General features: G+C 32.5%; 1 protein-coding gene across 4 annotated transcripts in view; it reads left to right on the forward strand.

Moving 5' to 3' along the window:
* Positions 1–13,524, forward strand: part of Ehbp1 (EH domain binding protein 1) — a 312,370-nt gene that overhangs the window by 111,710 nt on the left and 187,136 nt on the right. For all 4 annotated transcript variants that reach the window (XM_076832959.2, XM_076832960.2, XM_076832961.2 and 1 more), the window contains exons 6-7: positions 4,930–5,111; positions 8,334–8,473. In XM_076832959.2, coding sequence (XP_076689074.1) covers positions 4,930–5,111; positions 8,334–8,473 — 322 coding nt within the window. The remainder of the gene's footprint in view (positions 1–4,929; positions 5,112–8,333; positions 8,474–13,524) is intronic.

The following is a 13,524-nucleotide window of genomic DNA, read 5'->3' on the forward strand; positions in this document are numbered from 1 at the left end:
GGCAGAACTGTAAGGAATATGCTTACCTGGTGTATAGGTAGGCCAGAAACAGTGCCTTCAATCAAACATTTGGAAAAGTTAATTCCAAGTCTTTCTGGAAAAGGAAAATGGCTCAGTTTATCAGGTTGAGATAAATAATCAAGCAGCACGCACAAAAATAAAATCATAGACCTATCTTCCCCATGAAAAATTTTCTTGCAAAATATTAGGCATCAATTTTAGTCCATTTTGTGTTGCTTAACAAAAATCTGAGGCTGGGTCATATATAAATATGTAAAAAGAAAAGAGGTTTATTTGGCTCACAATTCTAGTAGGTGAAAACTCCAAACTGTATCATGCAGTATCTGGTGAGGGTCCCCTGGCTATATCACAATTTGGCTGGGAAGGGGAAAGGGAAACACTCAAATACAGAAAAGACATGAGTGTGAGAAAAGAAGGCAGAGAGCAAGGAGGGCCCATGATGCCTCTTTTATTACAATGCTCTCTGGCAGGAACTAATCCACATCTACAGAATGATGAAATAGCATTAATCCATTCATGACGGTAGAGCCTTTGTAACCTAATTTCCTTCCCCAAGGCCTCATCCCTTAATGGTTCTACCACCTTCACACCACCATCCTGGGGACTAAGCTTCCAGGACATGAACCTTTAAGAGACAAATTGCATCCAAACCATTGCAGCATCCAAAGCCATAAATATATTTTAATATACAAAAGACAGTACATACTACAGCATGACTTCATTGAATCCCTGGAATGTGGGGTTTCCATAACTTTAGAAAATTATTAATTTACCACCTATTAAGATTAAAAAGTAAGAAAACTTTACATTCTCCAGAAATATAGAGGAAAAAAACATTTGATAAATACTCATTTATATAAATTTAATTAGAAATAAAATTAAAACTTCAAAACAAACAGTAATAAAAGGTTGCTTCCTTAATTATATAAAGGAAAGTGTAATATTAAAGAGGGAAAAACTCTAGTAAACAACTAACTTAACAATAAAAAATCAAAAGCATTTCCTTGTAAGGTCAAGAATAAATAAAGAATGGCCCCTTCGCTAAAACTGGTCAACATCATACTGAAGAATCCAGCCAGTAGTGTACCATAAAAAAAAAAAAAAAGAAAAGAAAAAGAATAAAGATTGGAAACATGGAATGAATAGCTGGCTTTGTGGGTGATATAATCAAAATAGAAACCCAAAAGGAATGTAATAAAATTAATATAGGAATATATAGTAAATTAATATGTAGGATTATGTAGTCAAATTAATACAAGAATATTAGTAAGATTGCTTAGATGCAAATTTTACTCGCATATTCAATTGCTTTTCTATGTGCCAGAAATAATTCAACAATATAATTTAAAAGACAATGTGATTTGTTATAAGAACAACATACTGAGGAATAAATCCAGGAAAAAATGTACAAGATCTGTGGAGTGGGGAATGATAAAACTTTAAGAGACATTAATGTTCTAAATAGGTAGAGAGAAGTACCCTATTTTATAGTAATGAAGTTCAGTTGCAAAGATGTCCAGGGACCCATATTGATCTGCATATTTAATTCAGTTCCAATCAAAATCCTAATTGGATTTTTTTTATAGAATTAAAACATTATGCTAAGTAAAATAAGCCAAACACAAAAGGACACATACTGTGTGATTCCACTTATTTGAGAAATTGGTAGATTTATGGAGATGGAAAGAATAGAGGTTACCAGGTGCTGGGATGGGAGAGTGGAAGTTATTGGTGAAAAAGTTCTGGAAACAGACAGTAGTGATGGTTATACAACGCAGCAGAATGAAAGAATTGTTTTGTTTTTGATACTGAGGGTAGAACCCAGGCATGCTTTACTACTGAGCTGAGCTACATCCCTGGATCTTTTTATTTTTTATTTTGCAATAAGCTCTCGCTAAATTGCTGAGATTGGTCTCAAATTTGTGATTCTACTATCTTAGCCTCCTGAGTTTTTGGGATTACATGCATGCACCACCACACTGAGAAGTATAAAAGAGTTTTGCATTGTTTTTCATTCTAATGGATATTTGGTATTGTTCAACTTTTTAAATATTTGCCAATTTGAGAATGTGAGATTGAAGGTTAGATATATGAAGAGTCTGCTAAAGTAAATAAGTGCTGATGCCACATTCTAACCCTGGTTCTTTTGATTCCAACTCTAATAGGCAGGATTTCACAGAAATGGAAAAATATAGTTTTTTTATAACAATGAGTAGTTATGAAAAATGTGATTTTTTTATGTTAAAATAATTTTATGTTAGCACTTCCTTTTGGAAAGTATTTCTGAAAATGTGATTTTAGATTAATTGGGTCAGAATCATCTGGTACTAGTGAGATGGGTGTTACTTATTAGAAGTCAGCAGATTCCTGCCTGGATTCATCTCTAGTTGTACTATAGGAGTGGGATCTGTAGGAGTGGGATCTAAATATGCTTACACTTTTAACCAGTTCTCCTGGTTTGGTTTTTGCTTTTTAATAAACCCTGAAATTTAAAAACTTCTGCTTAAATGGTTCAGCTAATTGTGTTTAGAATTTAGTAGATTTTATTACCTATTGTTTAAAACTTTGATTTATCAAATAATTAGAACATTTTTAATCATAAAACCTGAGTTCAGCAGAAAAGAAAATTTATATAACTATTGTCCTAAAAAAATGAAATTGACAGAATGTTAATTATCAAATACCTAGATTTTTATAGGAATCATTAATAGTTTTTTTTTAATTTTTTTTTAATATTTATTTTTCAGTTTTTGGTGGTCACATCTTTATTTTTATTTTTATGTGGTGCTGAGGATCGAACCCAGCGCCCTGCGCATGCCAGGCAAGCGCGTTACCACTTGAGCCACATCCCCAGCCCATTAATAGTTTTCAAAATCATGCTTATTTCCAAGTTAACTTAATTTTTATAGTTTGATTATTTTGTTGCAACATTAAATGATTACATTAAGGGATGAAAGTCATACTTTGTAAAAGAGATTTAACAAAAACTGAAAATGATACATGACAGTTTGTATGTCATGCTTTCAAAACTGGGGCTTTAAATCCTATATTATATGTAGAAGTTTGAGCTATTCCAAAGTACAATAAGAGATTATTGTTCATATCAGTGTAATAAATTGATACTCCCTGATTGTACTTTTTCATTTTGCACATTGTCAGAATCTTGGACCTTAATCTTATTCTTTGATTGACAGTAGCGACCAGGGAAAGAACACTTGTATTGTTTGGGATAGTCACATCTGTTCAACTTGATTCAGTTGAGGGTATTTGCATATTCTTAAGTATTTTTTCTGAGAGGGCTTAAATCCTTCTCAAGTGCTTGATGCATATTTGAAATTCATTCATAGGGTATCTACATGCACTAATAGTTCTGTATAATATTGCTGTGCATAATCTGACAGATAAGACCACATTTTAAAACAAGGTGTTCTTTAGGGATGTTATATTGCATTTTTACTTATTCTGCTGGGCAGAAATGTCTTATTTTTGAGGTCTGTTTTAATATTTTGATTAAACTAGTATATCCCTATTTTAGGCAGATTTTTCAATCATAGGACAAATAAAGATTTATTAAATAAAATTTCAAAGATATTAATGGAAGTTCTTCTTGCCTTGGTTGGAACATTTTATAGAAAATAATTACAGGACTTCAATGGATTTGTTTAGCTCCTCTTTATTTTTCAGGGAAGGTCACTGAGATTCAAGTGTCCTGACTTGTTCAAGGTCACTCAACTTAGACATTCAGCCTTAAATGTTGCTCTCAACTGCCAGATCAGTAAATGTTAAGAAATAATAGTGTATATATATATATATATATATATATATATATCTCCTCTGATTGATGTCATTAAAAAATTATCCATAAAATGTTTTCCTTTCCATTAGAAACACACTCAAGAATTATGTGTTATTCATCATCATATCCCTTTAGAATTTATAGTGCTTTACATGTAATTAATGCCTAGTCATTATTTTGCTGTTTTATTTCAATTAGGAAATATGATGGCTTAAACACCTTCAATAGCAGACAGGTTTCATTTTGTGTTTCATTTCTGATGAATTGGCAATAGCAATGTCGAGAAGAATTTTGAAATTTGCTGGGGTTAGTTAGCAGTGCTGCCATGAACCTGAAATCAGAGACCTGTTTCTTCCTTTAAATGTGTGATCTTATGGAAGTGAGAGAGAATTACAAACTGGAATGATTGGAAAAGTTCTTTGGAAAGAAATAAGGCTCAAATGACAGTATAGATGGAATTTAGATAAAGGCAAAAAAGAGGAAGAATGCCACCTAGGGTAGAAGTTCTGTAAAAAATCTTGAGTGTTTAGAAAGGAGAAATATTAGGTAGATTACATTGTATCATTAAGTACAGTGAAAGGAAGGAAAACCATTGTTGACTACTTGTTGATGCCTAGCCCAGTGTTAGAGTCTTTTTTCACAGTAAATCTGGAGACACTTTGTCCTTGTTTTTATTCCTTGCTTTTCCTTTACCAAGATATTTAGAGTTTTCTAGTCTTTCCTTTTTTCCACCTACACTCTCTTTCTAATTTCCTATCTGCCTTACTTAGATATAAAAGCTATGATGAAACCTCATCATGATTTTATTTATTACTATGTTATAGGAGTTAATTGGAGAAGGAAGTTCTCAGCTGTTATTAACTTTTATTATTTGGGGGCTGGGGTTTTGGCTCAGTGGTAGAGTGCTTACCGAGCATACATGAGGCACTGGGTTCGATCCTCAGCACCACATGAAAATGAAATTTGTAAAAAATAAATGTTTTTTTTTTAAATTTATTGTTTGGCTATCAGATAACTCCAAAATATATAATCTTTAAAAATGTATTTATTTATTCATTTGTTTATTTGTGTGTGTGTGTGTGTGTGTGTGTGTGTGTGTTTGTGTCTTCTAGGAATCCCCTTCTGGTCGAAGGAAAGCTCTTGCTACTAGCAGCATCAATATGAAACAGTATGCAAGCCCTATGCCAACTCAGACAGATGTCAAGTTAAAATTCAAGCCATTGTCTAAAAAAGTTGTATCTGCCACTCTCCAGTTTTCATTATCTTGCATTTTCCTTCGGGAAGGAAAAGCCACGTAAGTTTCTTTTGTCAAATAAGCTGCTTCATTCACAGTGTGTTTCAAGACACCACAAGTAAAGAACTTTTGGCTCAGCAGACTAGTATTAGTTGAACACCATATAACATAGCCATCATTCTTTATTTCATAGACTGAGTTAAATAAACTCCTTGTTATTTATAAATAGCCTCTTTTGATTCCAAAAAATGAACTATAGTATAAAACTATATATAATAACTGATTTCAAATTTTGAATTGGATATTATAGGGTATCATAAGTGTTTATCTTCATTGTAGCAGCCTGTAGTCTAAAGTGCAGACAGATAAATTTGTAGAGCTACTTGATGCAACTAAGAAGTGAGAGGAACCCTAAATAAAAAGTTTAGGATAAAAGGGATGAAAGAATTAAGGAAACTTTTTGCCAATTCATGTTTCTTGGCTCAACCTTCCAAAAATTGCTTAGAAAAGTATATGCAGATAAACAACTTACCATGATTATTATCCTTTTCAAAAATCACTTCTGTGTAAAGCAGTGGTGTGCACCTGTATCCCCATTACTGAGGATGCTGAGGTGGGAGGATTGCTTAGCCTAGGATTTCAAGACCAACCCAGGCAACAAAAGCAAGACCTTGTCTCAAAAAATAAAAATAAAAATTACTTTTTAAACACTGATTAAGCATTGCACAGATTTCTAGACTTGAGTCTAGTCTCTTAAAAGAGTAAAATTCTGATTAGATTAAAACATAGAACAGGAGGGGAAAAGTATCAGTTCACTCTGGTTATTGCATACAGTTAGAATAAATGCATGCTTTTGGTTTAATGAAAGAGTTTGTACCTCCTTGAAGTAAAAGATGAAGGAATGAGATAAATGGAAAAGCTATTCTTAGAATTTCCTATTAAAGGTGAGGGGAAAAGGTAGCTATGAATGTTTCAGACCAATCCAAATCACAGTTCTGAACATATCTGACCTAGTGGAATGTGGTTTAGTAACCACAATTATAGTTAATTGGCCATGTCTACTTGAATGATAAGAATGGATTCTGTTTATTGCTCAAAATGAGATGATTGACCCTTGTCTACATGGTATCAAATAACTTGGCAGATAACAACAATAAGCCTCCTCTCAGAGAAGTTAGGTTCTAAGTGAGTGTGGTTAGTCCAGAATGAAAACATCTTAGTCTTTCATCTCAGGACCTTAAACTGTAGGCGAAAATACAGTGACATTAAAAATATCTTATCCTGAAGTTTAAGCCAAAAAGAAAGGAAAGGAAACATAGAAAGAAGAGAGAAACAAATTCAGAGCAGATCCTTTGAGGGTGGACTTCCTTCCATTGGAAGGATTCAAAACCATTCACAGTAATCTGGGTGAGAAGAAATTCAGCTATATCAAATGTCTCAATTTGAATTGAATGGAGACTCTCAGAAATCCCTGAATTTCTTCTCTACCTACTTCTTTTTTTTTTTTAAGATTATTTCCATTAAATTTAATGACTATGTTTTTTTTTTTAATTTTAATATTTATTTATTGGCGGACACAACATCTTTGTTTGTATGTGGTGCTGAGGATCGAACCCGGGCCGCACTGCCAGGCGAGCACGCTACCGCTTGAGCCACATCCCCAGCCCCTAATGACTATGTTTTATGATTCAGATTATAAAGATCTTAATCATTCCAATAATATTTGTGATAATATACACTGTAACTTATTTTCTCTTCCCAATTTCATTTATCACCCTTATATTTCTAATGACTGCATGCCCTTTAATACCTAAAGGATTTTTTTTTTTTTAGAAATTTATTGGTTGCTCAAAACATTACATTGATCTTGTCACATCATATATCGTACATTTGTTTCAAATGGGGTATGAATTCTTATTATTCCCCCGTTTACAGATTGCAGAATCACATTGATTATACAGCCACGTTTATACATACTGCCAAACAAGTGTTTGTTGTATTCTGCTGCCCTTCCTATCCCCTTCCTATCCCCTTCCTATCCTCCCTCCCCTCCCCCTCCCTCCCCTCCCTCTACCCCAACTACCATAACTCACTTCTCTCACTCTCTCTTATTTTTTTCCTCCCCTTCGCCTCACATCCTCTTATATGTATTTTTGTTTAACATTGCGGGTCTCCTTCCCTCTTTCGTGCAATTCCCCCTCTCTCTCCCATTCCCTCCCACCTCTGGTCCCTGTTTGATGGTAATCTTCTTTCTATTTACTTCTTCCATGCTTACTTACCTTCCCCAACGAAAAATGTTCAGGGTTAAAATATAAGTAAATTAAAGTGAAAATATTAAGCAAATTAACTTTTTAGGAGTGATATCTTTTGAAATTAAAAATTTTAAATATTTTTGAGTCTATATGTCATCTGATATGCAACTATACTATTGATTGATTGATTGATTGATTTTTGATGCTGGAGATTGAACTCAAGGGTTCTTTACCACTGATCTATATCCCAGTCCCTTCAATTTTTTATTTTGAGACAGGGTTTTAAGTTGCTGAATGCCTCACTAAATTGCTGAGGCTGCTCTAGAACTTGCAGTCTTCCTGTCTCAACCTCCCAAATTGTTGGGATTATAGTTGTGCACCATTACACCTGGCTTATCCTATTGCTTTATGAATAGCATACAGATTTAAATTAACTCCTAATTGGTTAGTTTTTTAATTTTCCTCTCTTTTTATTTATTAAACATGCTATTTAAAAATTAATGAATAGGACTACTTAGATTATTCAATTTTCTTATACAACTGTTTAAAAAGACTTATTTGCAGATTTACAGAAATAAAGAATATATATATTAGTATTATAGATTGATATCCCTTATCCAAAATGCTTAGGACCAGAAGTGTTTCAGATTTCAGATTTTTTTAGATATTGGAATATTTACATGTATACAATGAGGCATCTTGGGGATGGGACCAAGTCTAAACACTAAATTTGTTTGTTTCACAGACACCTTATAAACCTTATATGCCTGAAGGTAATTTTATACAGTTTTTTAGTGCACCTGAAGTTTCACTACAACCTATCATGTGAACTTGGGTATGCAATTTTTTTCTTGTGGCATTCTTTCAGTGGCTTAAAAAGTTTGGGACTTGGAAACATTTGGATTTTGGATTTTGAATTTTCAGATAAAGGACGCTCAGCCTGTATGTCTTAAGAAATAATACTTTTTCAAGCAATGTCATTTAAATTAACTGTATTATAATTTGATTATGTCTTTAATCATTAATGTAGGGATGAAGACATGCAAAGTTTGGCTAGTTTGATGAGTATGAAGCAAGCTGACATTGGCAATTTGGATGACTTTGAAGAAGATAATGAAGATGATGATGAGAACCGAGTGAACCAAGAAGAAAAGGCAGCAAAAATTACAGGTTAGTTTTATTATCATTAAACTAAGTTTTCTCTTGTTTTGAAGAGTTGAAACATTATTTACCAGAAAAAAAAATTCCACTAAGATTTTTTTTCTCAAACCTTTTAGTTCTCTGAAAACTTTTTATGCTTATTATAATTGAACAGATTTTTAGCAGTTTAAGATCAAGTCTAAAGATAATCAAAGAAACATAAAATTCTTTGCTGTAATTTTAGAATTATAGTATAAAGCAACTTAAATATGCTCATATTTCTTTGTCAATGTATGAATGAAACCTCTGACATAAAGATATGCCTTAAAGGGATGATAAGACAAAACAAGAAGGTATACAAGAAGCTTCTCCTAGCTCATGTTCATATAGTTACATGAATTATATGGATATTCTGTTTCAGATTTGCATATATTTATGAAAATATGCCATAAAGCTATCCCTTCTGGTTGGTTTGATCAATCTACTAAGATATTAAGTAGTTAGAACCTCCTTTTTAATCATTGGTTAATAGTTATTGCTAATCTGGTTATTACACAGAGGAACTGATTTTTACTTTATTGGTGTGAAAATCAAGTACTATTTATATATTTCTTTTAGTTAATTAACTACTCTAAATTTCTGGATTGATGTCCCTTCACTACTATGTGATCAATTCTTGTTTTTTTCCCAAATGAATTGGTACTTTGGTATTTATCTCTTGGCTTTGCCTCAATTCCTGCTACCACATGGGGATCAATCACATCTGTCACCATGTAAATCCTTAGCCAAAACGTTCCTAGACTTTGTTCCAGTGACTTTCACTTCTGCTCCACATCTAGAAATCTACCATGAGAAACAAATCAGACTTGTATGTAACAGTACAATGTTTTGTCACGTGCAGATTTTATAAATTATTATTTTCTAATTTGTGATTGAAATTTTGATTTTTTTTTGATCCAAGATTGTTCAGGAGTGTTTATTTCGAGTTTGTTTATTTCTAGTTTATTAACTCAATAAGATTCAAAAGTTATTTGGATTTCAAGTTTTAGAAAGCATTTTATTGATTTTTTTTCTTGGTCTAGTTATGTCATGTATTTTTGTAAATTTTTTCATAAATATCTTTTTTATATGGACATTCTATTTGTTACCTTCAGCATTAAGTCAGACTTTTCATTTATATTATTTGTATTGTTATTCTTTTTGTATAGTTCATCTGTTAAAGACAGTGAATGTCAATGCTAAATTAATTTACCAAAAAAGTTTATTCTTTTATAACTTCATTCTCATTTGTATGCTTGCTCCATTTAATGCCTCATGCCTTGAAATTTTACTTTATATTGATATTTTTAACATACTTATTTTGGGGGACATATTTATCCCTTTATTTTGAATATTTATATTTCTCTTATAAATAGCATATGGCTAATCTAACCTTATAGTATTTGGCCTTTAATATTATATGTCTTGATAACTGACATACTTAATTTCATTTATATTATTTCTTTTTGTACTTTTATTTTGTGACTTAGTGATTTTCTCACCTGTTCCCCAAATTTTGCCACTCTTAAGAATTTTTAATCAAATATTTTAATAGAATAATTTGGAAAATATATATCTATTTTTATATTAGAGTAGTAGTTTATTAAAAAGCTAGATAGTTAAATGAATAAACCTATCCATCAATACTAACATAAAAAGTAAAATAGAATCTATTGACTCTTTTTAAATTTTTTCTTATTCTTTTTAGATATACATGACAATAAAATATATTTTGACATATTATACCTGGAGTATAATTTCCCATTCTTGTGGTTGTACACAATGTTGAGTTACACTGGTCTTGTATTTATATATGAACACAGGAGTCTGATTCATTCTACTGTCTTCCCTATTTGCATCTCCCTTCCTTTCCCTTCATTCCCCTTTGTCTAATCCTATGAACTTCTATTCTTTTCTTCCCCTTACCCCGTCTTATTGTGTGTTAGCATCACATATCAGAGAGAATGTTTGGCTTTTGGTTTTGGTGGGATTGGCTTATTTCACTTAGCATGATAATCTCCAGTTCATTTACCAGCAAATGCCATAATTTCATTCTTCTTTATGGCTGGGTAATATTCTATTGTGTATATAACATTTTCTTTATCCATTCATCTATTGATGGGGCCTAGGTTGGTTCCATAGCTTAGCTACAGTGAATTGAGCTGCTGTAAATATTGATGTAGCTGTATTATGGTAATATGCTGATTTTTTTTTAAACTTAGTTGTAGATAGACATAATGCATTTGTTTTGTTATTTATGTTTTATGTGGTGCTGAGGATCAAACTCAGTGCCTCATACATGCAAGGCAAGCGCTCTACCACTGAGCTATAACCCTAACCCCAGTAGTATGCTGATTTTAAGTTTTTGGGGTACATACCAAGGAGTGGGATAACTGGGTCAAATATGGTTCCATTCCAGGTTTTCTGAGGAATCTCCATACTACTTTCCAGGGTGGTTACACCAATTTACAGTCCCTTAGCAATGTATGAGTGTACCTTTTCCCCCACATCATTGCCAACATTTATTATTACTTGTGTTCTTGATAATTGCCATTCTGACTAGAGTGAGAATCTCAGTATAGTTTTGATTTGCATTTCTCTAATTGCTAGAGATGTTGAACATTTTTTTATGTTTGTTAATTGATTGTATTTCTTCTTCTGTGAAGTGTTTGTTCAGTTCCTTTCCCATTTATTTATTGAGTTGTTACATTATTATTATTATTAGTGTTAAGTTTTTTGAGTTCTTTATATATTCTGGAGATTAATGCTCTATCTGAGGTCCTTGTGGCAAAGATTTTTTTCCATTCTGTAGGCTCTTTCTTCACATTCTTCATTATTTTCTTTGCTGTGAAGAAGCTTTTTAGTTTTATACCATCCCATTTATTAATTCTTGATTTTACTTCTTGTGCTTTAGGAGTCTTGTTGAGAAATTTGGTTCTAGAGCCAACATGATGGATTATTTGGGCATATTTTTTTCTTCTAGTAAGCACAGGGTAATGCCCAGGTCCTTGGTCTACTTTTGAGTTGAGTTTTGTGCAAGGTGAGAGATAGGGGTGTACATTTATTTTGCTTCATGTGGATTTCCAGTCTCCCCAGCACCATTTGCTGAAGAGGCTTTCCTTTCTCCAATGTATGTTTATGGCACCTTTGTCTAGTATGACATAACAGTATTTATGTGGGTTTATCTCTGTGTCTTCTATTCTGTACTTTTGGTCTTCATGTCTGTTTTGGTGCAAATACCATTCAATTTTGTTGTTGTTGTTGTTGTTTGTTTGTTTTTACCAACTCGTTCATTTTTGTTTATCTCTGTAGTATAATTTAATGTCTGGTATTGTGATGCCTCCATTTCATTTTTCTCACTAGGGATTGCTTTGGGTATTCTGGGTCTCTTATTTTTCCAAATGAATTTTATGACTGCCTTTTCTATTTCTATGAAGAATGTCATTGGAATATTAATAGGAATTGCATTAAATATGTACACCACTTTTGTTAGTATGGTCATTTTGACAATATTAATTCTGCCTATCCAGGAATATGGATTCATCTTCAAAGTTCTTCAATTTCTTACTTTAATGTTCTGTAGTTTTCATTTTAGAGGTCTTTGACATCTTTTTTTAGATAAATTCTCAATTTTTTTTCCCAAGGCTATTGTGAATGGGATAGTTTTTCTAATTTCTCTTTCTATTGATTCCTCACTGATGTATAGGAATGCAGTTGATTTATGGATGTTAATTTTATATCCTGCTACTTCACTGAATTCATTTATGAGTTCTAGAAGTTTTCTGGTGGAGTTTTTTGGTCTGCTGAATATAGAATCATGTCATCAGCAAATAAGGATAGTTTGAGTTCTCCTTTTCAATTAGTATTCCTTTAATTTCTTCTGGCTAGAGTTTCAAGGACTAAGTTGAATAGAAGTGGTGAAAAAGGGCATCCTTGTCTTGTTTCAGTTTTTAGAGAGAATGTTCTCAATTTTTCTCAATTTAGAATGATGTTGGCCTTGGGTTTAGCATATACAGTTTTCACAATGTTGAGGTATATTTCTACTATCTTTAGTTTTTCTGGAGTTTTGAACATGAATGGATGCTGTATTTTCTCAAATTTTTTTTGTATTTATTGAGATAATCTAGTCTTTAAATCTATTGATGGGATGAATTATGTTTATTGATTTCCATATGTTGAACCAACCTTGAATTTCTGGGATGAAGCCTACTTGGTCATGGTGCACTATTTTTAATATGTTTTTGTATGTAATTTGCCAGTATTTTATTAAGAATTTTTGCATCTATGATTATCAGGGATATTGTTCTGAAGTTTTGTTTTCCTTCTTTGGTGTGTCTTTGTCTGGTTTTGGTATCGGGGTGATACTGGGTTCATAGAATGAGTTTGGAAGGGTTCCCTCCTTTTCTCATTCATGGAATAATTTGAGAAAGATTGGTGTTTGTTCTTCTTTGAATGTCCAGTAGAACTCAGCTGAGAATCCATCTGGTCTTGGACTTTTCTTTGTTAGTAAGCTTTTTATTTTATTTTTATTTATTTACTTTTTTTGTGTGTGTGATTGTAGATGGACAGCATGCCTTTATTTATTTTTATGTGGTGCTAAGGATTGAACCCAGTACCTCACACATGCTAGACAAGCGCTTTGCCACTGAGCTACAACCCCATCCGCATGTTTGTAGGCTTTTATTTATTTTTTTTATTTCTTAGGTTTTTTTAGGTAGACACAATATCTTTATTTTGGTTTTTTGGGTTTTTATTTTTGTTTGTTTGTTTGTTTGTTTGTTTTAATGTGGTGCCAAGAATCAAACCCAGTGCCTCACGCATGCTAGGCGAGCGCACTACCACTTGAGCCATATCCCCAGCCCGTTAGTAGGCTTTTGTTGATGTCTTCCATTTCATTGCTTGAAATTGATCTGTTTAAATTTTCTATGTCCTCCTGTTTCAATTTGGGCAGGTTATACATCTCTAGAAATTTGTCAATGTCTTCAAGGTTTTTTATTTTATTAGAGTATAAATTGCAAAATAGTTTCTGATTTTTATCATAT

Source organism: Callospermophilus lateralis, chromosome 14 (assembly GCF_048772815.1).
Source record: "Callospermophilus lateralis isolate mCalLat2 chromosome 14, mCalLat2.hap1, whole genome shotgun sequence".
Taxonomy (NCBI): domain Eukaryota; kingdom Metazoa; phylum Chordata; class Mammalia; order Rodentia; family Sciuridae; genus Callospermophilus; species Callospermophilus lateralis.